The following is a 26,878-nucleotide window of genomic DNA, read 5'->3' as shown; positions in this document are numbered from 1 at the left end:
CTGCGTGCCCATTATTACATACACACACAGAATAGAGCTAAGGCTTAACCAATATTTGATGAGTAAAGGAACGTGCTTCTCTGCTCTGATCAGACCAGTCTAGTCACAGGCCATGCTCATGTAGTGGTTTCTCAATCTAGAAAATAGGAATTTCTGGGTTCCTTCTATTTCTTTAGTCTTTTCTCAATGTAGCAGCCCACATAGTTCTTTTAACCCTTATGTGAGATCATTTCATTCTTCTGCTCAAAACCTTCCACTTTTTCCCATCCAATGCAAAATAAAAGCCAACGCACTCAGATTCATCTCTAAGGCTCTGTGATCTGGAATTCTAGCTTTTCTCTGGTCTCATCTCTTACTTTTCTTTCTGTCATTTTCTTCCAATCCAAACATGTTGTCATTCTTGCTGTTCCTGAACACAGCAAGTATATTCCTGCTTCAGGGCATTTACTTGCTGTCCCCTCTGTTCAGGACACTTTTCCCATAAATGGCCACATAACTCACCCTGTCTCCTGCTTCACGCCTTTGTCCAAATGCCACTTACCAAGGAAACTTCCCTGACCAGCCTATTTGAAACGCTCATTTAAAACCTCATCAGCTCATTTTCCTTCCCTGCTTTGTTTTTCCCTTTGTGTTTATCATCATTTTCATCTGCAATACTATACATGTGCTTGTTTATTGGCCTGTTAACATGTCATCCCCAGAGGAGTACAGGCTTTTTAAAGTCAGGAATTTCAGTCTTCATTATTTGTAACTGGACCCCTATTGCTGGGAACAGTGCTTGGCACAGAATTGGTACTCAATAAAGAATTGATGAGTGAACAAATTATCTGCTTTCTTTACCTGTAAACTGGAGGTAACAATACCCACCATGCAATTTTCCTTTGTGCATTAGTGATAATGCATATAAGGTAATTAGCACAGTGCTCAGCACATAGTACTTGCTGAACAAATTATGGCTTTTGTTATTTTTATAATATGGTAAAAACCTAAAACCCTGTTTCATTTAATTCCATGAACATATATGGATAAATTCTGTTATGTCCAAGGCACCATTTTTACAGAGTGTAAAGACAGAAAAGGCAAAGCCCTTAGCCTTATAGGAGTAGCACATAAACATGGAAACTATTTTTTTGTATTTAGGTACCCCAAATTCTTGCATGATTCATATTTAAATTTCTAGAGTTTCCAGATATCTCAAGTGCTGATAGGAAGCCTTTTCAACAACAACAAAAAAATAAATTCATGTGCACATTCCTTCTCTGTAAGAATGCCTTTGAACATTAGTGCATCTCTCTTTCTCTAGGTTATATTCTTGCCTAGGAATTTGAACATCTCTAGAAAAGGTAGAACACAAAGTCACAGTCTGCTGTTTCAAATTACCACCTTTATCTATGCTTTTTATATCACCCACGTCTCTGTATCATGAATATGTACATCTATATCTATGTATAGGTAGATCTATGTGTAGAAACTTTTTATAGAAAAACTTTGTGTTTCTATGTATAGATCTATATATAGAAACTTATCTATGTATAGAAACTTTGAGATATAAATCACATACTTTTATTATAAGGAAGTATTTTAACCCTAAAAAGCAACATAGTGGAAATATAATGAATATCAGCATAGTCTATAGTTTTATCAAATCTTAACATTTTGCCATGTTCGAGTCAAACATTTTTCCTAGTAAATCGATTATTACAGATGTTGTTGAATATCCCTATTTTATTTCCCAGATTCTATTTTCCTCTCTTTCTCACCAGAGATAATCTTGAATTTGTTGTTTCTAATTACAAATAATTCATTCTTTTTAAGTCTTATAACTAGTATATCCTGGATGTAAATTACACCAGGATTCACATTAGAATAGAGCAAAAGAAACAAAATAAAATATCTCATTTTAAATTCTGGAGGTCTACTTTCTCTAGAAAAATCAGGAAACCTGGTCAATCCAGGTCTTCATTTCTTTAGAATTTCTTCATTTCTTCAGGTGCCCAGATGAAACTGAGAGATGGTTATCTACTCATCAGCAGAGTTGCATTTAAGGTCTGCTAACTTACTTCTGGGCTATTTCTTTTATTTATATTTCTTATCAGGTCTTTGTAAGTATTTGCATTTGTAACTTTTGTTCTCTAAACCTTTTCTAAACCTTTTTTTTTTTTTTTTTTTTTTTGAGACAGAGTCTCGTTCTATCATCCAGGCTGGAGTGCGATGGCGCCATCTCAGCTCACTGCAACCTCTTCCCCTTTGGGTTCAAGCGATTCTCCTGCCTCAGCCTCCTGAGTAGCTGGGATTACAGGCATGCGCTGCCACCCCTGGCTGATTTTTGTATTTTTAGTAGAGATGGGGTTTCATCATGTTGGCCAGGCTGGTCTTGAACTCCTGATCTCAAGTGACAGTCCTGCCTCGGCCTCCCAAAGTGCTGGGATTACAGGCATGAGCCACTGTGCCCGGCCATTGTTCTCTAAACCTTTTTTTCTTTTGAGACAGAGTCTCGCTCTGTCCCCCAGGCTGGAGTGCAGTGGCTAGATCTCGGCTCACTGCAAGCTCCGCCTCCCGGGTTCATGCCATTGTCCTGCCTCAGCCTCCCAAGTAGCTGGGACTGCAGGTGCCCGCCACCGTGCCTGGCTATTTTGTATTGTTAGTAGAGACGGGGTTTCACCGTGTTAGCCAGGATGGTCTCGATCTCCTGACCTCGTGATCCGCCCGCCTCGGCCTCCCAAAGTGCTGGGATTACAGGCATGAGCGACAGCACCAGGCCTGTTCTCTAAACCTTTAACCCCTTAACAATTTTAAATAAATTGTTTCTTTGTGGCTTATCTTCTGCTTCATTTTTATTTTAATTCACTTGGTTGTGCATTTCTGCTTTGATAACTATTCTTTTGTTGAAGAAGATGAAAGCAAAATTGGTACTTTCCCTTTTCACATTTCCATGAGTCACCAGTTTACCTACCTTTAAGCAATGGGCCTAATTTTTCATATTTTTTCTTTAATTTAATGTAGTGAGTAATGTCCTTCTTTTTTTTTTCCCTTAGCATTGTTTTATGAGACTGACATTATTTGGAGTTAGAAGAAGCTCACTCACGTTCACCTCCTCAGCCCTTGAAAGCTTTCTTTTAAATTGTTAAATCAAACATTCAGGGATTACAATCCTAAATCACCTGTACTTTGATTTGGTATATATTTTATTCCATTTTGTCATTAAAAGAAATTCTTAAACCAGGAAGTGGTAACAGAGAGAAAGACCCATGGTTTTATATTTCAAGGTCTATGTGGAGAAAATCCAGCCCAATAAGAAAGAATTATTTTTATACACTTTAATTATTTATCTTATTTTGAGAATAATGTCCATTGGGGAAAATATGATACTCTCAATAATTTATGATCATGCTTGATTATAAATGCCACACCATTTATTGAATACTATGAGGACAAATGACAAATTGGGAAAAATATTCACATACATAATTTTCTAATACACAGTGCCTGCAACACTTCCTTTCTGGAGTATCAGATTATTCCTAGCAAATTCATCTGTTTGGTGAAAACCAAGAAGCCACCTTGCTGATTTTATGTAGAACCATACACAGGTTATTTTCAGTTTCAGAGTCTAATCTGGCAGTCACAAATTCTCCCATGCCTATTACGGTCATCAAAAATAACTAACAGTGCACCATGGTATGGTTTTTGCAGTCCCTTAAAAAGGAAGTACATTCTTGATCCAGATCCTAGGTTCTATGTGCAACTTTCTAAAGACTTTAAATAGGAAAATGTAGTATATTCATGTTCTTTAATATTAGAGTTGTAATTCTTTTTCTTTGTCCAGAATTTTGGTTTTTAATACCTCTTGTTGGATAAAATGGCATTGCTTTTCATTAGCTTGTCTTCAAAAGACAGAGAAATAAGATAAATCACCTTAAAGAAATTAAATAGAAAATTAAGGGAACACGTACCAAGGCGGTTTTAGACTCTCCTCAGTTTCTTTGAAAAAAGGAGGGCTTAATCTTACTAAGTGTCCTTGGTGACATTTATAGATGTTGTCTCTGTGCTCTTTAATGAGGAACTTGCAGTCATTTAGGTATAGACTTTAAGTCTGGCAGAACATAAATACCTCCCGATGAAGTAGTTTCACCTTCAGTAGTATTCTGAAATATTTTCTTAAAATTCTGTATTTAGAGGAAAAATATAGTTTCCTAAAATATAAACTGGAGTATGACTTCTGTCAAGGTTTGAAGGCCATCTGGCTTTCTTTTACATGGCAAATTATCAGTGCCAGAATACAGGTCACTCCCAAGAGAGTGTGGGCATGTAGAACCTATAATGCACGCTTTGGTAAAGATACGCTACTTTCATTATGGAGCTGATTTTGTGGTAGCACAGTGACTGAAAAACTTCAAACTGAATATTAAAACTAAATGTACCCCAAAGGAAAGATACACACCAACTTTGTTTTAAAAGAAACAGTATTTATTAAGAAATTATATGTTGAATTCTCCTACAGTCTGTGAAGATGGTTTCTTCCATTTCCACAGCACAAGACAACATCTAAGATTATCTGGAAAACACTGGCAATGCTTGGGAATGGAGAGTTCCTAGGAACAGGAGGTGAAATGACATGATGTATGCACTAATTTAAACTTTTGGATCCAAGGACAAGACAGTCTTTTCCTTGGCAATCTAGTCCTTACTTGTCCATGGAATCTCATACCCAGACTGAAGTAATAATTGGATCATTTAGTTCAGTAGAGCTGAGCATGCTCAACTTAATCACAGATCAAACCAACAGTTCTTTAACTATTATATCACATCTGAAATATCTGCATTCTTTATTAATAAAAAGGGTGCTTATACAGGGCAGAAATATAACTTTTTCAAGTATTTTATCATTATGATCTGAAGTACTTTAAACTATAAATTATAAATAAATTATAAAAACTAGCATAAGATGCATCTTTTCTTACATGACATTGTTGGAAATAAGCTTTAAATACAGAATTGCAATATCACCTGACTTTATATATGATCAACAGTGAAACATGCTAATCATAAAAATAGCTTTTACAAATATACATTTGTATATAGTGTCTCCCTTACCATTCATAAATGCCTTTCACATTTTAAGACTAAAAAAAAAACATAATTAGCAAAGGGGAAAACACATTTACAATTTAAACCATAAAAACCTGACAATTGTACAGCTTAAAACATAGAAGAAATGGAATTTCTAAAACTGAGCAATACTGTCTATTTTATTTATTTGGGTTTTTATATAAATTGAACCAAAGATGCTGCTGTCCAGTAAGAAACCTCCTTTCACATTTCTGGGGGTTGTCACAGTTTCTCTTTTCTGCTTTGCGGCATCATGCATTATTTCAGATCACTTTATCTGTAGAAACTGAGAAAATAAAAAAATATTTTAAAATACAGAGATTTGTGTTTCATTGTTGATAGCATCCATATACTGATATGTAAGTTAGATTTTAAGGTTAAATCAGGGGAAGAATAAAGGAAGAATTAGATATTTAGGACAAACAATTTTGATGGTAGGTTTTTACATCCTTTGTTCTAGGCAAATCTATAATTATTTTCATTTATGGAATGTTATGTTTTTTTTTAATCCAGCTAATTTACTGCCTGAGGTCAGCAATTACTTTTCAACCTGAGCTCTTGTCCAAGTCAAAGGAGGAACCACTTAAAGTTCTAGGCTAGGGAAAGAGAATTCAATTACTCATGAATCTTTGTTGTGCCCCTAACAAGAGTGACCATAGGATACCCCTACTACGAGGCTTTGAACAGTGCTGTCCTAAGCCTTATGCATCTGGGATAGGAGAAAAGCCAATACAGGTCCTTGATCTGCATTTCACAATCTTGGTTGCAAAAGAAGAAAATCAGAAACATTGAAAGACTTCATGGTGCAACCATGAGTCTGAAGCATTATGTAAGAGCCCAAATTCAACTGGTTGAAGAATTGATTGAAATTGAATATGAAGACAAAATAATGCAAGACTCAATCAATGGGGAAAATCATGTATTTATCTTAGAATCCTATCAAGTTCCAGGTCTTTATATTTAGATAAAAAATATTAGACCTACTGTTATCCCATCAACTTCAAAGGTCTTAGGAGTTAGATAGAAAATCTGTGTATGTCTTAAGAGTCAAAGACATGCAAATCAGGGTATCAGTTGGGATGGGACATGTTGACCTTTTATAAGTAGCCAGAGAATTAGGTAACTTGACTTTATTTATTAAAGCTTTGAAGTCCATGATACAAAGATTATGAAAAAGACTGAGTATGGCAAATGGGTGGTGAGAATTTCTTTGGAGGTTTGCAGCCCCCCAGATTTCATGCCTGGCTAAGACTACTGGTTGAAAGATACTCAGTGAATGTGATGATTGAGTTTTCACACTCATGTGTGAGATGTGCCTCCCTCAAATCTTGTTATGATGTTGGCACATTACCTGGCTAACATGAAAAAAAATTTAATAAACTGATCTAAAACAAAACATGCCCACTTAATAGTCTTTTCTATAGTCAAATACATTTAAAAACTTATATGCCTAGGAAAGAAACTTTCATGAATAAGACATTTTGACACTGTATTTTGATATATTCTCTATCTCTCTATTTCTCTCCCTCACTACCTTTTTCCTTTTCTCTTCCCTCTTTCTCCTTACCCAATTTATACTCTACACTGATCACATATATATGAATTTTGAAAAATGAAAGCTTTATTCAAATGTGTTTGTCATGCAGTTCCAGGTTGTGTTTATGTGCATGAGAAGAGTCAATTTGGTACTTAAGGCACAAAGGTTCGAACTTATTATACAACATAAGTAGACTACTTTTTGTGTGGTGTAAAGGAAGTTTTGTATATGACCTGCATGCACGTATCAACAATGATCAATTATCAATATGAGAATGAATAACTTAAAATATAAAAGTAACCCATAGATGAACACTGATATATGAAAATAAGGTATTACAATGTTTGAATTTTGATAGGTATCACTTGTGTGCAAAAAGGAAATATGGCTATTTATATGATTGCAATTGCACTCTTTCCTCTAAGGCCTCCATTGATCACTTTCTTATTATAAATGGAAAATGCTAAAAATACTGCAGCAGCTGTGTATGTAAAGCTTACTAGTCATGGTGTTTCTCCAGGTTAAGTCATGGCAGTTGACATGAATTTAGTACATTCTTACACCATCCTGCATGTGTCAAAAGAGGTAATGACTGTTTAGCAACTATGTATTTTGTTAAGATGAAAAAAACAACCTGCAGATTTTTTGTGCATAATTCATTACCCCCAGTATAATTTTTTCTTACACATTCCTTTGCTTCTTAATTGTAAATAATTACATAAAAATAATTATTGGGGAAAGAAAGGTAGATTTGAAAATAATTTATTGAAGTCTTCCTTCTTACCATAAAGCTTCAAAGCATTTGAATAAAACAAAAGCCTCATTAACTTTGCATTGTGAAGTAGGTATTATTAACCATATGGTTACAAGTCATGAATATATTTCTTCTTATCTAAAAACAATGGGAAAACATATTCACAAAGCTTTCCGTAAAACTTCTAGTATGAGAAAAGGCTTGCTGTTGGCTGTAAAGCCTGGGAGAAAGAGGACAAACTATGACATTCATATTGCTTTTTTCTCAAGAAACATAGTCACTTATGGAGCTGATTGGTTTAGTATAATGTAAAACTAATTGTGCTCTCCTTCTCTGAATAGTGGGTAATTTATCTACTGGCTGTTTGGGAGCTTGGAAGCTTTTAAAATAAATTCTCCTGATGATGAATGCTTTTTAAACTCTCAATCTCTCCCATTTCTGAAAAACAACAAAGAGAGCTACTCGGATGGGACTGGATTGTATTGAACCAGCAATTACTTCTACTTGACAAAGATGAAATGGATAGTATTAATCTACATGGAAGGCACATTTAATTTTAAACTTTATGCATTACTATATTTGAAATAAAATAGTACAGCAATATATAGAATAAATCCACCTTATTTACAACTCTGCCCAGAAAATCATACTTTTAAATAAGTCTTATGATTTCTTCAGTAGCAGGAATGCTTGTTATTTTTGTTCTAATTCAGATTTGTAACTAATAAGAACTTAGAGAAATTTACATAATCTATATTTTTAGGGAGCATATATAAATGCAAATAAGGTGAAAGAAACTGTAGGTAAGACAGGTCACATAACACTTTATAGAAAAGCAAAGTCTTATGAACAGCAATTATACTTGTTACCACTATGGATCATGTTTCTTGAGTAATTGTTCAGCCATTCACACTTTTTGTAGACAATGTGAATATATTTGGCTTTCACAAATCCCTCATTCTACATGAGATACAATTCAATTCAACTTTTTAAGTAACACAAACTAATTCTCAGCACCTACTGTTCATCATAAGTTAAAACTTGTCTTCTGTTAATAAACTCTTAGGAACCAAATTACATTACACTTTTAGGCTCAAATAATCATATCAAAAAACTGTAATGGAATGAAAACCAAAATGAGTAGTAACTTATTGGAATAACTACCAATGGAGGAAACTCCTCCATTAGGTGTTTCTTGGAGGCTGAATAATCTCTATTCCTGAGTTGATGGCCATTTAGAGTGTAGGACAGTGAATCAGAAAACACAGGGGAGAATCATCTGAGATTTTAACTTTAAAAACAAGGCTTAGATGAGTGACATCTAGTATGTAATTTCCCAACAGGGTGACTACAGCCAATAATAATTTACCTGCACATTTTAATATAGCTAAAAGAGTATAATTAAATTGTTTGTAACACAAAGGATAAATGCTTGAATTTAAATTGGGCTAACCCTTGACATTGTCTATAGTGATTCTTGGTAAGTTGTGACTACACTGGCAAACCGTCTTCTGAACATGCTCACTGCTTTTTCCCCTGTCTCCATTCCACCTTCTCTGTCCTTATTTCCCTGCCCCTCCTAACTGTTCAGTTTTATAACTCAGACCCATTATTCTGCTCAATAATTCTCATGTCTTTATCCTATTTTCCATCTGACTCACAATAGTCACGAAATAAATAAGACCAAGAAACAACAGGGCTTTTTAGCATAGTGGATCACAAATACCCAAATCAGTGGGTTTTGTTATTTCATACAGAAATGGAAAGATAAAAAGGCTAGGAAAATCAGCCATTTTCTATAGTATCATAGAATTTAAGTTACTGTATATGGTATGCTAAGATGTTTTATTTTCTTTCCTAAAACTGAAGCTAAACATAAAACAATACTATGAAACAATCATGAAAGGAAAAGGAAAAAGGAGGAACTTAAAATAAATTTAACTTTATTTACCAAATCCACAGAAACTTTTCCTATAAGTATTATAAAGTGACTGTCAAACTTTTGCATCATGTTTTACTTTAGTTTATAAGATTGATTTATAGACACAGTATAAAGAGCTTTTGATTTCAAATTGAAAACAGTATACTAACATAAATTATAATTAGAACTACCATATTCTTTATGGATATTTGGTTTGGGATTAGTCTGTTTTCATGCTACTAATAAAGACATACCTGAGACTGGGTAATTTATAAGGAAAAAGGGTTTGATGGATTTACAGTTCCACGTGGCTGGAGAAACCTCACAATCATGGCAGAAGTCAAGGAGGAGGAAGTCACATCTTACATGGATGACAGCAGGCAAAAAGAGAGAGCCTGTGCAGGGAAACTACCCCTAGCACCATCAGATCTTATGAGACTTATTTAGCATCACAAGAACAGCACGGAAAAGATGTGCCCCCATTACTCAATTACCTCCCACCAGAACCCTTCTACAATACTTGGGCATTCAAGATGAGATTTGGATGGGGACACAGCCAAACCATATCACTTACCATATGTAATTTTAAAAAAAGAACCCTCTTTTTCAGAGTTAATTACATCATTTTCTATGTCTAATTACTGCTGTCTTTAATGAAGATATTAGTGCAGTAATAGTTTTAACATCTAGACACACAGATCATTTGTGTTTCTGGAATACATTTCATTTAACTGAAATCACAAATAATTTTCTAATAAGATTCTATTTATTTTGGATTCTACAGGAATAATTTTTTTAGTTTGATAAGATGTAATGATGTCAGGAACCATAATGATGTCTTCAGAACTGTAACTCCAGAAGCATCAGAGAATCAGAGTGGTTCAATGGTGAAGCTGGTGATTAGTATCATACAGTGATCTTGTCTAATCTTGCAAACAGAGCAGCAGTGCCTTTTACAGTAATCATGGCCAATGAATATGTAGCTTTGTCTTGTCTATCTCAAATGATACAGAATTCTTAAGGCAGCTTGCTCTATTTGTAGATAATCGTGGTTAGAAAAGAATTTGTTGCATTGAGTCTAAATCAGCTAAATGACTGAACTATTTATTAATATTAAGCCAAAAATCTAGAGAGTATGACGATCAGTAAGATAGCCAGGCAGAATGTGAGAGGTATTGAAGTGTCAGGGGGTTTTGAGCTATCAGCTATAAATTCAGGTGAGATCTTCTAAGATGGCAAGAGAGAGTAAGGCAGAAAACAACTCCAGTGGGTGGTGGGTTGGTTTTAGAAAGAACATTAAAGACAGCTGAGTTACCTAGCTAAGGCTCCCTTAATTCCCTCCAGATAGACTATGCAGTCTCTGTCATTAGAGTATGGAAATGGGTGTTTAGGATCTGGAACTGGGCTAAGCTTGTGGGCATGGGTGACAATCATCATAATGACACTTATTCGTATAGTGGGTGGAAGTTTATAAAAACAGTTTATATGTATATTTTCATTTGGTTTCTATTACAAATCAGTGAGGTAGGTTCTTGGGCAAGAATCATCCTCAGATTGATTATTAGTTCTTATATCAGAGAATGAATGATTTGCCTGTCTGCCCAGACTAGAGCTTTCTCTAATATTCTGTTCTGACCAATTGTGGGAAGAAGCGTTGTAGTGAGGCAGCCTGGGCACACCACTAATTATAGCACAGATGATCTTTATGTGAAAATACATACCCTCATAATGAGTAGGAGATAAGGGATGCAATTAGTGGAAACATACTAGGATTTTCCCATAAACTTCTACCTGCTTTTCCCTGATTTGTAGTAGTTCTGCCTAAATTTTTTTAAGTTCTGTTTTGAACTAATTAAAAATCATTTTAATTGAGAACGTGCTTTAGGCATTTGTCTGAAAAAGACCTTTTATGTTGTAAAACTACTTTGATTAGGTAAAAAGAACAATTTATAGTAAAATTATTGTGAGTTACATAATTTTATTTAAAATGTGTAAAAATTTAAATATTCAAAAAATTTAGTCACATTGCTTGGATGTTCTCTTACACATACATTAACATTTCTCTTATTTTATTCCAATTGTACTCTGATACTTTCTGAAGATAATGATGATTGTATTTTGAGTGTTTTGGGATCACTGACAATCATATTTAACTAGTTGCGTTGATAGATTATAGTAGTTTTATTTGGCACATAATTTACATTTGATCGTGCATCAATTTTTGATTTTTCATACTAAATATATAGTGTCTAAAAATCATTATTTACTCCCAATGCCGGAAATCATAATGATAATTTTAGGATAGTACTCTAAATTGCCTAAGTTAATGCTAGTGCAAAAAGCCAAGTGCTGATTAATGCTAAGATTATGAACTTTGAAATTTCACACATTTAACTGCTTTCCACAGTTCCTTATGGGATTAATTTTAGCACTACAAGTACTACAAGTAGAAATATTTTAAAAATCATTTTATAGCCAACAGAAAAATGTGATTTGGAATTAATTGCTTTACAGGAATAATTTTAAAAGCCCTTTGAAAATATATAGTTAACTCATAATTATTCTGAATAGCTGGGTTGTCGTGGTTGTTTAACAATTTTCATTTAATTAAATTTACTGTATACACATTCAAAGATCAGAATATAATAAAATGACTTCATTTTTAAAATTGCATAAAATTAATCTGACAGTAAGGGAAATAGTATGGTGAAAAAAATACACTATTATCCTATACATAACCCTCCTTTTTTTTAAATCAGTATATTTGGGAAACATAGTTAATTAAAAAAAAACCACTTAAGTCTTAAAGCTTTGTGATATTACCAAAACACTTTTAACACTCAAATTATGCTGGATATAATAGAATACTGGATAACTCAGAATTTCAGAGTCCTGTAGTACCTTCTATTTCATGTTTATAAAATAATTTCCAGAATTATAACAGATGTAGGAGGAATTGGAAATTGGGTTTAATCTGTCTTATGAATGATCATGCCATATCCTCTGCAGATTACTTTTTGAAACAGATTTTGGATACCAACTCACTTACCTATGTTTTCCTTTATTCATTATATGAGAATATAGAATTTAGAAAAATTGTCAGTTATATGATTATCCTGGTATAGATCAAGATAAATAAAACATTAGAGCATTTTTATTCAATAAATTATTGAAATAATTCAGTAAAAGTTGAGTTCTCTCCTAGATTTTTGTGAACAAATCTGTTCCCAAATAAGAAAACAAACTTAATTGGAAGGTCTTTTTCCTTTATAATCAGATTCCTCTAATAAGCCACACGTTATAGACCTGAACACAATGCTCTAACATCATCTGTTCATTGGGATTTGACTGGGGTAATCCACAAGACTCATGATCACTAGACTGTACTTTGATAAAGAGGAAGGGCGCTGTGTTTGCCTGGCTTTCTTTCTGTTGTATCTTCTACACCTGGCATTACTTGCTGAGCAAACAAGGTATGGTGTTACTTAGTGTATATGTGTATCCATCCATCCGTCCGTCCATCCATCCTGGGTCTGCACTGTACATCCAAAACTAAATTATTTATACTGTATTTCACAAATACTCATTTTAATGAAGAGAATCCTGAGACACAGAAAGAAAGTCACTGGATCAGGGTCTTACTGAAGGTGATCAAATAAATCCAACACACAATCACATATCTCTGCACTTGCCGGAGGGTCACATTAAATAAGTACTTGATTTGAAATAAACATGACAGAATATGGATGACCCCTGTGTGAAGGTTGGCAATGACATGTTCCCAACAAACCTGCCTCTAAAAACATGAGTACTTGGTGGGAGTTACTTTTAGATTTACTTTGGGCACTGGGAACTATTTTGATTAGCAGAGTTTTGGCAAATGAGTGTTAGGAAGCCAATGGGGGCAAGCATCTTTTGCACTATTTTGGAGATCCTCTTCTGCTAACAATATCAGGAAGTGAAAGAGCACAGGGAATTAGCTTCTGGGTCACAAAGAAGAATTGTGACTATTTACTTGCGTATGTGCACATAACTTTAATAAACTTTAAATAAACATTATTGACCTTTTTAAGGGGGTGATGAACAATGCTTTTTTGAAACTGGATTTCTGTGTTTTTTTCTTCTACGTAATAAGGAATATATATTTTTGGTCTTAGTCTCTGGTTCCTAGCACAGAGCTCCTAAAACCCTTATAATTTCCTAAATGATAAGGGTGATAGGGGCATCTTTCTTTATAATATTTGGTTTTTGTACAGAGCTTCTGGAATTATTGTAATTTCTTAAGTGATAGCAGTGTCTTTTGTTATTCATATCAAGCCCTTTGCTCTCACTTGAGTTTATGATGATAAGGTGACTTAGGGTAAGGCCCCTAGATAGTCTCAAGATAGTGTTGGTCTCTGGAAAGACTGAGTGATTAGAGGGTTTGAATTTTCAGCCCCACCCACTGACCTCGAGGAAAGTGAGAGGTGCTGAAGCTTAAGTGCTGTAAAACTCTTGAACATGAAATTTAATGAGCTTCTCACTTGGTGAAAATAGCCATATGCCAGGAGGAGGGTGCATAACAACTCCACTGGGACAGAAGCTCCTGTGCTCAAAACCCTTCCAGACCTTTTCTTATGTATCTCTTTATCTGGCTGTTCATCTGTATTGTTTATAATTTCTTTACATAATAAACCAGTAAATATAAGTGAAGTGTTTCCCTGAGTTCTGTGAGCCATCCTAGCAAAGTATTGAACATGAGGAGGGGGTACATGGGAGGCTTGATTTATAGCCAGTAGGGCAGAGCACGGGTAAAAAGCTGGGACTTGCATTGGTACATGAAATGGGGGAGTGGGAAGGGTAGTCTTGTGGGACTGAGTCCTTAACCTGTGGGTTCGGATGCTATCTCCAGATAGATACTGTGAACTGAATTAACTATAGGACACCCAGTTGGTGTCCACTGGAGAACAGCTTGCTGTGTGGGGAAACCCCTCTACCACCACATTTGGTCATAGAAGTGTTCTGTGTTGTGAGAATATAATAGAAGATATCAGTGTATTTTTCATCAAACCTTCTTATAGTTCTATCAATAGCTGCATACCTATAAAGTATTAATAATAGCTAATAGTCATTGAATATTTCAATGTAATTGATTCATGGGTTGGATCTGTTTGGGTTATGAAAAGATATAACCATTTTTATTACTTTATATAGAAAATACCATATCTTGCATAGCAATAAAAAATTAGTGATATGGCTGAACCTTTCAAAAGCATATTCTAGTCAATGGATAGTTGCTAGTTGAACTTTCTGGTGGGGAAAGAAGGAAATTAAGGCTCAGATTTCCTATTCTGTCATCTTGCTGATGCCATTCTTTTTGGCTAAACTTTTTCAATCTAATATATCAATACTTCCAGATATAGTTACTCTCTTTAAGTTGATAGAAACAACTCAAAGAAAAATCTATTTGTTGCTTAGTATCAGTAAATAATGGAGATCAAACATGCCCATGAATATCAGAAAATGAAATATATCTTAAATTTTGAAATCATTTAAAATTCTGGGTAAAGTTCTAGAATAATTGGGCCTTATCTCAAAGTTATTAGTTTTCATATAAATATCATAAAATTTCAAGCGATTTAAATTTATATTATTAATATTATTTTTCCTATAGCAAAAGTTAAGAATGATTTCAAAAAACAAGATATTTTATATTTTACAGGAACAAAGATTGATTCCCTGGCACACAGGTAAGTTTCAGAGGACTGAAGTACAATCAGAGTACTGAGGTGAGAAGCTATGCACATGATTATATAAAGAGCATTTGCAAGTGATTTTTAGATGTAATTAATTTTTATGTAGAATTCATACTTATCTCTTATATATATTTTTACTTTATAAACTTTTTAGTCCTTAACATCATCATTGATGGTAACAGATTTTTTGTTTTGAGATTTGAAAGCTGTCTCATTTAGACATAATAACATATGACACCTATCAGTGTAATTAATTATGAAATGTTTATGTGACTATCTGTATTTTAGGTACCCCTGTTGATATTAGATCACTTATTTTATGCATTTAACATCTTACAGCCCGAGACTTTGACAGCATGACTAACAGAATAGAAGAAGTAGATCTTTCTCTAACATCTTTTTCATTTCCAGTTTTTATTTGAAAAAAATTTCCATTTTTCCACGGTGGCAGTACAAATAGAACCATGCCATGTTTAGAATGTACATATGGAACTTCATATACCATCCTGCTTCATGTTTGATTGTAATTGCAAGTGTCATGAAAAATGTTTTTCTCTTGATCCAAAGCATTGTGTAGGTGTGCTAAGGGGGCATGTTATAACTTGCATACCCTGGGTGCCTCTCTACTCTGACACAGCCTCTTCCTCTGTCCATCCTTTTCTGAACCTCATTTGTTATTAAAATCTAATTAGCTATTATTTGAAACAAAGTATGAGTGTCTGATTCTCTAGGTTAAAGTGGGAGATGAGGACTTGTTAGTTAATTGTTAGAGAACACCAAACTGAAATTTTCTCCTTAATATACCTGGGTTCTTTAAATAGTTTTGTCACTGCTTTTTCCTTGGCAGTAAGACTTTGAGGCTTAACTTATTTAGTTAAAAACTTACATGTACTGAGGGCTTGCCATATGTCAAACCCCTTTTTAAGTACTTTAAATATTTTTTTCCATTTAATATTCACACCAGCACCACGAGGGAAGTGCCATCATTATACTCATAGATTAAAAAACTGAGGCACGGAGAGGTAAGTCACATAAGTCTTCATATTTGGCTGTTAACTAACCCAGTGCTTTGTTCATACAGCCTTTATTTCTTACCATTGTGTGTCATACACTCTTTCCTGTTTACAGCAATTTAGATCATGCCTAAGCTCTCAACATCATTGTTACCCAAATACTAATACTATTATATTTAGCAGCTAATGCTCAACTACTTCTGTGTTATATAAATAGAAGGTTTATTCAAAATTATTTCTATCTATTTCAGTATTTTTGTGGTAATTTCTTCCTATTCCCTTTGGACAAAATCTATGGTATTAATTAGGAATGTTGAGACCTTACGTCCTTTGAAAGGCAATAACAGGCTTGTAAAGAGATATTTATTGAACTACCTCAGGAACATTTGGGCACTAGCCTGGCAGCTTCTCTACAATCAACTTGCTCTATAGAAACATGTGTATACAATATTTATGAGTTTAAGTGTTCTTTTCATTGTGTGTGTCATAAGCTTTCCTTGTTAAAAATGACATCTGAGAAGGCAATATCTTATTTTGATGGAAATCATTTGACATGTCACAGATAGCGCCCAGGTGAGGGCATCCCCGTTGTCAGCAGTGGCTAGTGACTTAGAGGGCCATCTGCCTGCTGAGATCCTCAGGGATTTGGAATACGTGGTATGGAAATGCTATCTCACTTTTAACAATTCTGAGATATCAAACTCTGTAAAATATTGGGTACTTTTCCAGCGTGATCTAACAAGTCAATCTGCATGTGGAGTTTCTTCCAACTTCAAGTAGAAAGTTGTGCAAAAAAAAAAGGTGCTGGAGGGTGACATCCAGTCAGAATATCATTCAGTGGCATCATCTTGTCAAGCACGAAATGCACATCAGCAGGATTGAGCTCTGCATTTCCTGGGGGTTTTGGGGAGGTTCACAAACTGCTAGGCCTGCCCAATATATTGTTATATGGGAAGATTCATTAAAAATATTCACTCATAGTGAAAGGATATCTGCACTCTCATATTTATTGTGGCATTATTCACAATAGTCAAGCTGTAGCATCCACCTGAGTGTCAAACAATGGGTGAATGGATAAAGAAAATGAGGCATATATACACAATGGAATACTATTCAGCCTTAAGAAGAAGGAAGGACTGGCTTTTATAACACCATGGATAAGCCTGGAGGACATTATGTTAAATGAAATAAACCAGGCACAGAAAGACAAATACTGCATGTTCTCACTTCTATGTGGAATCTAAAACGGTAGGAAGCAGAGAGTAGAATGGTGGTTACGAGAAGCTGGGAGGTGAGGGAAATGTGGAGATGTTTGTCAAAGAGTACAAGGTTTCAGTTAGAGAGGAGGAGTAAGTTTTTTGAGATCTGTTGCACAGTATGGTGACTATAGTTAATAACAGTGCAATGTATATTTCAAAATTGCTAAGATAGTAAATTTCAAATGTTCTCATCACAAAAATTGAAAAGTATTTGGGGTGATGAATATGTTAATTAGCTCGATTTAATCATTCTACATATGTATACATACACTATAACATCACTTTGTACCCCTTAAATATATGCAATTATAATTTATCAATATACAATAAAATATAAACATTGACTCATGTAGTGAGAACATTGCTCTTCCAGTTATTTGGATTGCATTAATGAGAAAGTTTATGTTTGTGTCAGTCTTAACCTTTCTCTAGTACTGTCTATTCCTTTTAGTGGGAGAAAGAACGAGAGAGAAACAGGAGAGGAGAGCAGGAACACAGGGTTTTTTGGTCACAATATCAAGCTTTTTAAAAAAATTTTGTCCTTTCATTATATTTATTTTAAATGTCTCCTACTTATGAAAAGAGATACTTGGTTTTTCATTTATTAGAGTGAACTAAAGTTTAGTGTTAAGGATACATTTATTTTAAATAAATTATTTTATTTAAATAATAAATAGTGTAAAGGATACATTTATTTTAAATAAATAATGAGGTAATTTAATAAGTAAAAATAGTACCAATGATGCATAGATTTGGCACAAACCAAAAGGGTACTATACAAATCAAAATTAATAAAATTTGTGAAACCCTAATACAATGAAAATATCTAAGGGTGTTAGAATCTTACGGACCCTGACTGAAGGTTGATTCTGCCTCTTATGAGCAGTGTGAGCTTGGGGAAGTTACTTAATCTTTCTAAAATCAGTTATTTGTGAAATAGCTACTCCTCGAAGTTATTTTAGGCAATAATGACATGACATATATAAAAAACTCAGCATTGTTCCTGGAAGGTAGTGAAAATGGAAACAGTATTGTTTCCTTTCCGTTTCTTCCTGACTTGAAAAAAATAAAAATCCTCTCAGTTTTTCACTGTTTGTGTGTGTGTGTGTGTGTGTGTGTGTGTGAACACTATATCTTATTTTCTCAGATTTCTGCCTTTTTAAAGATAAGCTATTTTCCACATTTTTGAAACAACTAAGGCCCAAAGTGATTCCAGAACTTGTTCAATTCACACAGCTTTAAATAGCAGGGGTAGGTATTATTTCCAGTAGACTACAGGCTACTTTTAGGAAATGTTACTTAATATTATTAAAATGTATTCCTAAAACTGTGGCAAGACAGAAAATATCAAATATGCATAAGGTTTCTGGGATACTTATCCGATTCCAGGTGAAAAGAATTCTTATCAGGTTTCCAAAGGCCTGAACTTTTATTTCATCTCAGGCTATCCTGGAGCAGGCTACCCCGGAGCTTGGGATTTTCCATATTCAGAGACATTCTAAAGACAGTGAAGGTTTAGAAGGAAAGATCCTTAGGCAGGGCAAGGCTGATAGTGCAGCATGGTTGTGCTGGTGAGAGATTTAATGAGTGGAGAACCAGCTGGGCACAGTCCTGGCTGGTAGGTGACAAAGGTGCACCATGCAAGGGACTGAGCTAGAGGATGCCTCTTTGCAACTTGAATGCTACCTGGATAAAAACTTTGTGCCAGTCTGTGAAAATGTACATTTTTTTTTAATGAATTAACTTCCAGAATATGGGGCAAGAATTGTAAAATATCAGCAACATTTTGGCAATAAATCTCTTTTCCACTGTAATTTTATCTGTTGAACTATGAAAAAAATTGGAGAAGAAAAGTGCCCCACTTTCTTTTCTTTCAATTTCAGATTAAATGAAATGTGTTCAAAAGAAATGTGCCATTTCTTTTGTCACAGATTATTAGATTCAGTGTAGCTCAAGCAGGTATACCATTAGTTTCCAGAAATACTGATGTTAATGACTTTCTTAGCTTGTTCAAGTACAAATTTCTTGCCCTGGTATTTATCAAATGAACATTGTCTTTTATCTATTCATTTATTTTTACTCTGTTTTTAGAGTTTTTACAGCTTTTCATACTCAATATTTTTAAAAAATAGCTAGAAAAAAATCATTAAAGTCCTGTGTCTGTGAAACACTGGGAAATGAATCAATTATATTTGTATTTGGTGCATTAAAAAAATAAACTTGAAAAGAATTTCTAGCTATTTGGCAGATAAAGTGCTTAGGTCACAAAAGTTCAACAACCTCTGGAAAAGGCAGTGAGAGGTCAGCATTTACAGTTAATTACTTTTTCCCAGAAAAGTCTATTAATCTATTCAATAAATACAATGTAGGGGAATTGGCTTATGTAATATGTATTCACCTTATCTAACACTTTATTTGAATGAATTGCTGGATGTTTCTAAGAAATAAATAGCTTCTGGTATTTCTGTATAGAATATTTTACGTATTCAAAACATTTTAGGTTTAGAATGTAAAAAACACATAACTAAAGGTTCCAGTGTTTTTATAGATTGTAGGAAACAGGAGTATTACTATCATGTAGATCTGGAAGAAAGAAATGAGGATAATTAAAAAAAAAAGTATTCATAATTGCTTGAACCCGGGAGGCGGAGGTTGCAGTGAGCCGAGATTGCACCACTGCACTCCATCTTGGGCGACAGAGCAAGACTCTGTCTCAAAAAAAAAAAAAAAATTGTATTCATATAATGGTAGTGCCAGAAGATTCAAGGAATATAACATTGTTGTGTCAGGTATCCAAAAATTCATTGTTTAATAGGATAAAGAGAATTACTTTTATGTGTATTCTTAGAATACAAAGATAAGTGGAGAAATTGGAATGCTTGTACACTGTTGGTGGGAATGCAATATAATGCAGCCACTCTGGAAAACAGTATGGAGGTCCCCCTCTCCCCAAATAAAAAGAGAACTATCAGATGACCCAGCAATCCCTCTACTGTGTGTTTATCCAAAGAAATTGAAATTAGGATCTCAAAGAGTTATGTGCACTCTTACACTCATTACAGCACTATTCAAAATCACCAAGATGTGGAAATAACCTAAATGTCCACTGACGGATGGATTTTGTAAAATGTGGTATATACATTCAAGGAAATATTATTCAGCCTTAAAAAAGAAGGAAAATCTGTAATGTGTAACAACATGGATGAACCTTGAGGAGATTACGCTGAGTGACAGTAAGACAAATACTGCATGATTCCACTTATATGAGGTATCTAAAATAGTCAAATTTGTAGAATCAAAGAGTGAAATGGTAGTTACTGAGGGCAGAGAGAAATGAAGGTGTTGCTTATCAATGGGCATAAAGTTTCAGTTAAGCAAGATGAATAAATTCTAGAGATAGGCTGTACAACATTGCATAGTCAACAATACTGTATTGTACCCTTAAATGTTTTAAAGGTGGTAGATCTCATATTAAGTGTTCTTCCATTCAGTCTCTCTTCACTGACACACAATTCTCCCATTTAAAAACTAAACAGTTAAGTCATAAGAAAATTGGGTGGAGTATGCACGTAACATGCCACAATGAACAGAGGCAACATTAGAAACCAGAAAGGAATAAAAAAAGAGTGTGTTTAAAATTTTATGAGTCTAAATGGTATTTCCATGGTTATAGTACCATTTTTTAGGATTACTTTTAACCAATGCAATTTGCAGCGTCTTTACATTTTCCCATAAACTGGAGGTAATTCTAGTTAAAATGATACTTTGAAAGCCAAATGAAGCAACTCTACAACCACTAGACAACCAGTGAATTATTTCTTTCTCATGAGTGGCTAACAGAAAATGGAAATATTTTTGAACATATGTAATAGGTTTGGTTAAGCATACTCATAAGCATGTGTTCACATATTTTGAAATCGTTTTCTTGTAGAAATAAAATTCTTTTGGTTCTCTTATGTTTACATTATTTGTTCAAATTACATTTTACCTCTTACAAAAATTGTGTAAATATTAGCATTAAAAATAATGTTTTAATACTAGTTTCCTTAAACCTAGAAATTTAGAAAGCACAGGTCAATTAGCGATGGCTAACAAAATTTACCTTGTGCTCATAGTTCTATCTTATCTTAATAAGTCCTCTATTTACAATATCTATCATATCATCTATTTTTTTCAGTGAATTACAAATAGACCTTTAAATGGACAAGTATGAATTTAAATAACAATGAGGCTTAACAATGGACACTGAAGTAAAAATGAATTTAATACTCCAGTCATACTCCACTGTATTAGTTTTATAGAATATGTTCAGGTTGAATAATATATTTTAGAATGTGAATCTTGGATATGTTTTAGAATATAATCTGCAATTTGAGAATGAAGCGGCCTGCCTGCAATCCTTTCTCCCCAAAAGAGGTTTTTTCTTTCTTATTCACTTCCTTTTACTCAGCCCTTACAATGGTGCCTGAGTACAGTAATCATTTAATAAGTATTTGCTGGCTGAGTGAATAAAAATGGCATTAAGGGCAAAACACATATCTAGACTAATTATTATTCTGTTGCATAAAACTCTTAATGTCACTAAGATCATTTTTCCAATAGCTTTTGCCCTTTGGAATCTGGGAATAATTTACAAGAAGGGAAAGATTTGTTTGCCTCTCAGAATCTTAGAAGAGTTTATTGATTTAATAAATTTGGCTTGGCATCATAGAACTATAATACGGTTTTGGCCCATCCTACACAAAAATAGGCATTCTGGGCAAACTATGTGCAAGGCTATTTAAGAACTCTATGTTACTGATATTGGTATGTAGCATCTTACTCATCCTTATAGAACAATGGGAGTTACCTCCTGGGCAGGCAGAAGATGCCACTTCTCCCCCATAGAATTCCCTCATAAATGTGTGTGTTCAGTCACCTGCCTGTAAGTGGTCTAGTCTGTCTCTCTGTGTTTAGGGCAATGTGAGGAGACTAAGGTACCAGAGTGTGAAGGCTGAGGATGGGGTGGGATTCAAAAGGCCAAAATACAAAGATCTAGAATTTGTGGTCAGATTATGTATGGCTAAGTAATGACAAACCCTTCTCTTTAAATAAGATAATTATGTATCATTTGTTTTATCTTGATTAGTTCCTTTCTTCTTAGTATTCCCATATAAATGAAAATAACTTCCTCCAAATTTGAAATCACTGCAACTTTTCTCAGCAATTTGAAATGATTTGGTGTTACACTGTACCCCAGCTCAAGAGAGAATACCTCAAAAGAGTGTCTTGATGTGAGATACAAGATTACTAATAAAATATTCTAGACTTTTAAGACAATAAAAGTTACAAGGGGTATGCAAAAACACCATAACCAAATCATTAAAAAAATAGAGTCTCACTGTGTTGCCCAGGCTGGTCTCAAACTCCTAGGCCCAAATGATCCTCCCACTTTGGACTCCCAAAGTATTGGATTACAGGCATGAGCCACCATGCCTGGCCACCAAATCATTTTAATTTTTTTCTTTCAATGTTACTAAAACTTCCTATAATTAGCATGTCCACTAAATTTTGTTACTTGAGGAAAATATTAAGTTTCACATACAAAATCCCATAGCAGGGATTTTCATAAACATGATCCTATTTAATCTTTTCAATAACTCAAAAAAACTTCCTTTAACACATATGGAAGTGAGCCTCAGAGACTCAGTGATTTGGCTTGTCCATCTGAACCTGAAACCCAAATAACTGAATCGATAAATGTATACCTGTACTTTGTAAGGGCAAATGGAAATGATTTTCTCCACTATAAAAGGCAAAGACACTGACTTCCCATTTCCCCATTTTTAGAGTGTCTATTTGGAGGCCTGGTGAATCTGTGTCCTTCCTCCTACCTTTGACATCAAAATAAATTTTATTAGGGATTAAGCCCATTCTCCAATGATTACAATGTAGACACATGATATAGCTTGAATATGTGTTCCCCATCCAAATCTCCTGTTGAATTGTAATCCCCAGTAATGGAGGTGGGATCTGGTGGGAGATGATTGGATCATGGGGGAGGATTTCTCATGAATGGTTTAGCACCATCTTCTTGGTGCTGTTCTCACAATGGTGAGTGACTTCTTGTGAGATCTGTCTGTTTAAAAGTGTGTGGCACCTAGCTCTCTCTCTCTTGCTCCTGCTCTGGTCATGTGACCTGCCTACTCCTGCTGCATCTTCTGCCATGATTATATTTCTGGGGCCTCCTCGGAAGCTGAGGAGATGCCAGCATCATGCTCCGAGTACAGCCTGCAGAACTGTGAGCCAGTTACACCTCTTTTGTTTGTAAGTCACCCAGTCTTAGGTATTTCTTTTTTTTTTTTAAATTTTTTATTTATTTATTATTTATTTATTAATTATTATTATTATACTTTAGGTTTTAGGGTACATGTGCACAATGTGCAGGTTAGTTATGTATGTATACATGTGCCATGCTGGTGCGCTGCACCCACTAACTCATCATCTAGCATTAGGTATATCTCTCAATGCTATCCCTCCCCTCTCCCCCCACCCCACAACAGTCCCCAGAGTGTGATGTTCCCCTTCCTGTGTCCATGTGTTCTCATTGTTCAATTCCCACCTATAAGTGAGAATATGCGGTGTTTGGTTTTTTGTTCTTGCGATAGTTTACTGAGAATGATGATTTCATAGCAATGTGAGGATGGCCTAACACATCTCCAAGATGGTGAGTCAAATAACCTCTGGATATGTGATCATGTTGAATTTTATGTGATCCTCATTAAGATAATTAAGAAACCCTTTGTTCTGGGAAATGGCTTACTGCAAAGAACCACCCTTCTCCAGTTGATTTAGATAAGACTCACACCTGCTTATTTACCTATGCTAAGGCCAGACATAGATCCTCCAAATTCCCACTCTTGCCCTCATTCATGACTAACTGAACTATTTTGTCTCCATTGGTCAATGAGAACAAAATGCTTATTAATCAAACAAGAGTCTCTCCTTCTCCCAGGACCCCAAACTTCAGTCCATCCTCAGCCTGAGCCAGGATCCATCCCCTCTTTAAGGGCCCTCCTGGAAAATATGCTGGCTTCAGGGTAAAACATCCTCTGATATATTTACTCAGTATGCCAATCTTTCATCCCACTTCTCCACCCTGGGTTCTTTCTAATCTTGTTTACTCCTCTCATAAAAGAAAAACCCTTCTTGCCTAGTACTTGAGATGCTTGCAGATCTCATGGCCAAAGCATTCTCCCTATTGCAATAGTCCCTCTCCACCATTGCAACAGCCCTCATTGCTAGTCTCTCATTACTAAGTCTAGATTTGTTTTTTACTTGACAAATGTAAAAATGTAGCGCTGGAATTACTTCTGAGATCTCTTAAGAGTTGTTCAGAAAACTGTCATGAGGTACGATTTTTTGTCTCTTGGGGAAATAATTGTCCTTTCTTCTGTTTGGCCAAATAAAATGTGTGAGATTTTGTCCTGATGACCAAGAGGGCTTGACAAAACTTTAGACCGAGTTTTTCCTGACTATAGGCTCCTGACCTCCCTTTTCTTAGAGCATTTACTTTAGAAAAATTGTATTTGTAAATTTTCCCTCTGCCCCTTGGAGACATAAATCTTCCCCCAGCTTCTTGCCAGTTGTATAAACCCAGGAATATATTTCTTAAGGACCCGGAATCATTCCTTTGAACTGTAATCATTAAGTAAGAAGCAACCTCTATCTCTCAGTCTCTGGGAGGTGTGAACCTAACTTAGATAAGCAGCAATTAGCAAACACAGATGGCCTAATTACACTGACCAACCTTCCTCTACCATCCTCCAGTACTTTTCCACTAGTTACCCCGGTGCTTAAAAGCTCCCCTGCCTGTTTCAGCAGAGCTGAGTTCAATCTCTCTCTTATTACAATAGTCTTGATTTCTGTTGAAACAGTCTTAAATCTTCCTTGCCTGTTTAACTTCATCCATTGCTATTTTTGCTTTGACACTAACATTGTGGTCACTTTGGTGCTACCTTACATGCTTGTAAATTTGTTACTGCTTATGCAATTAAAAAATTTTGTTTCCCTACTATATTGATAGGGAGAGTTTTTTTTTTTTTTAGACCAAGTTTCGCTTTTGTTGCCCAGGCTGGAGTACAGTGGTACAATCTTGGCTCACCACAACCTCTGCCTCCCGGGTTCAAGCCATTCTCCTGCCTCAACCTCCCAAGTAGCTGGAATTACAGGCATGTGTCCCCATGACTGGCTATTTTTTTTCTATTTTTCGTAGAGACAGGGTTTCTCCATGTTGGTCAGGCTGGTCTTGAACTCCCAACCTCAGGTGATCTGCCTGCCTCAACCTTCCAAAGTGTTGGAATTACAGACGTGAGCCACCGCGCCCAGCCGGCAGAGGTCTTTTTGTTGGCAGAATTGTATTATTTTTCTAACTACTTTCATAATTAGCTTTTTGATATCTCACAGAATTAAGACTTTAGATTGCTCCATTTTCCTCTAACACATTATAGCATTTTTAGAAAAGTAACTATTTTTTCCTATTTTTGTATATTTAAAGCTTATTTTTAAGCTGCTTCTCATTTCCAAAGGACTCCAGAATCTTTCTGTTCTCTTCCTCCTGTGTTATCCTCTATATAGAAACTCAGAAATAGTGAAAATATTTTATTTTGTTTGGATCTATACTCTAGATTTGTTATTTGGCTTTTAACATCATGAGAGGCTGTTTGAAAATTGTGTATCTACCACAATACTCTTAACATCTCAAAAATCCTTAGAACTAAAGCCTATTTTTTAATGATCACATTGTTTGATAGCTGCACTGATAGCTGCAGTTGAAATCAGAGCATCTATCTTACTTATCTGGGCATACTTTAGTTTTGAATCCTCTGAAATTTACTTTCTTATGAACTTGTGACTCTTTTGGCTTTAAAAATTGTAGATCAGGAGTGAGAGGAAGGCTTATTTTCTGGTTTGTTTTACAAGTCAGCATTCTAGCTTTGCTAACTAAATTCAGGTTACTTGAAATTTGCATTTCTATCACTCGTAGGAGACAATATTTCAGAACCACTGAAAACCAACACTATAGAGTCAATACTGCTGTGTTGACTTTGATGTGTTGGTTTTAAGCCTCCTTCTGTTGTTCCTCCTCAGTGCCTTCAAGACTCAGGCTGCTGCCTGAATGACCTAGTGATTAAGCTATAATGAAAACTGTTTGCTTCCATGCTTCGTATAATAATCCTCAAAATCACAGGGGGGATACACACAAAAGTAATACTTAGAACACAATCTGATTATGACAGACAATAAAAATGCGCTTAAAATGCTCATAATATGTTTGAGGTAGTCTGAGGACATTTTCCTCTCTCTTTAACAAATATTTATGAACATTAACATATGCTAAGCACTACACGGAGGAAAAACACGAAGTAAAATAACCCCTGAGAAATTTACAAATCAGTGATCCAGAAAGAAGGAAAATCATTAATTACAATCTAGTAAGTTAAGTATGAGGAGCTATGTACAAAGCATGGCCTAAAGAAAGAAGCAAATCCAAATGGATGTGTCCTTGTTG

At 34.9% G+C, this 26,878-nt stretch overlaps 1 protein-coding gene and 1 pseudogene across 7 annotated transcripts in view; one reads left to right on the top strand and one right to left on the bottom strand.

The window, feature by feature from the left end:
• Positions 1-4,445: 4,445 nt before the first annotated feature.
• Positions 4,446-26,878, bottom strand: part of RALYL (RALY RNA binding protein like) — a 717,288-nt gene continuing 694,855 nt past the window's right edge. For all 7 annotated transcript variants that reach the window (XM_024251522.3, XM_024251539.3, XM_054561801.2 and 4 more), the window contains one exon: positions 4,446-5,395. In XM_024251522.3, the coding sequence (XP_024107290.1) occupies positions 5,378-5,395 (18 nt within the window). In that variant the 3' untranslated portion in view covers positions 4,446-5,377. The remainder of the gene's footprint in view (positions 5,396-26,878) is intronic.
• Positions 6,375-6,470, top strand: LOC112134831 (small nucleolar RNA U13; annotated as a pseudogene).

This window comes from Pongo abelii, chromosome 7 (assembly GCF_028885655.2).
Source record: "Pongo abelii isolate AG06213 chromosome 7, NHGRI_mPonAbe1-v2.0_pri, whole genome shotgun sequence".
Lineage (NCBI taxonomy): Eukaryota > Metazoa > Chordata > Mammalia > Primates > Hominidae > Pongo > Pongo abelii.
This window is presented reverse-complemented; position numbering and strand designations above follow the sequence as displayed.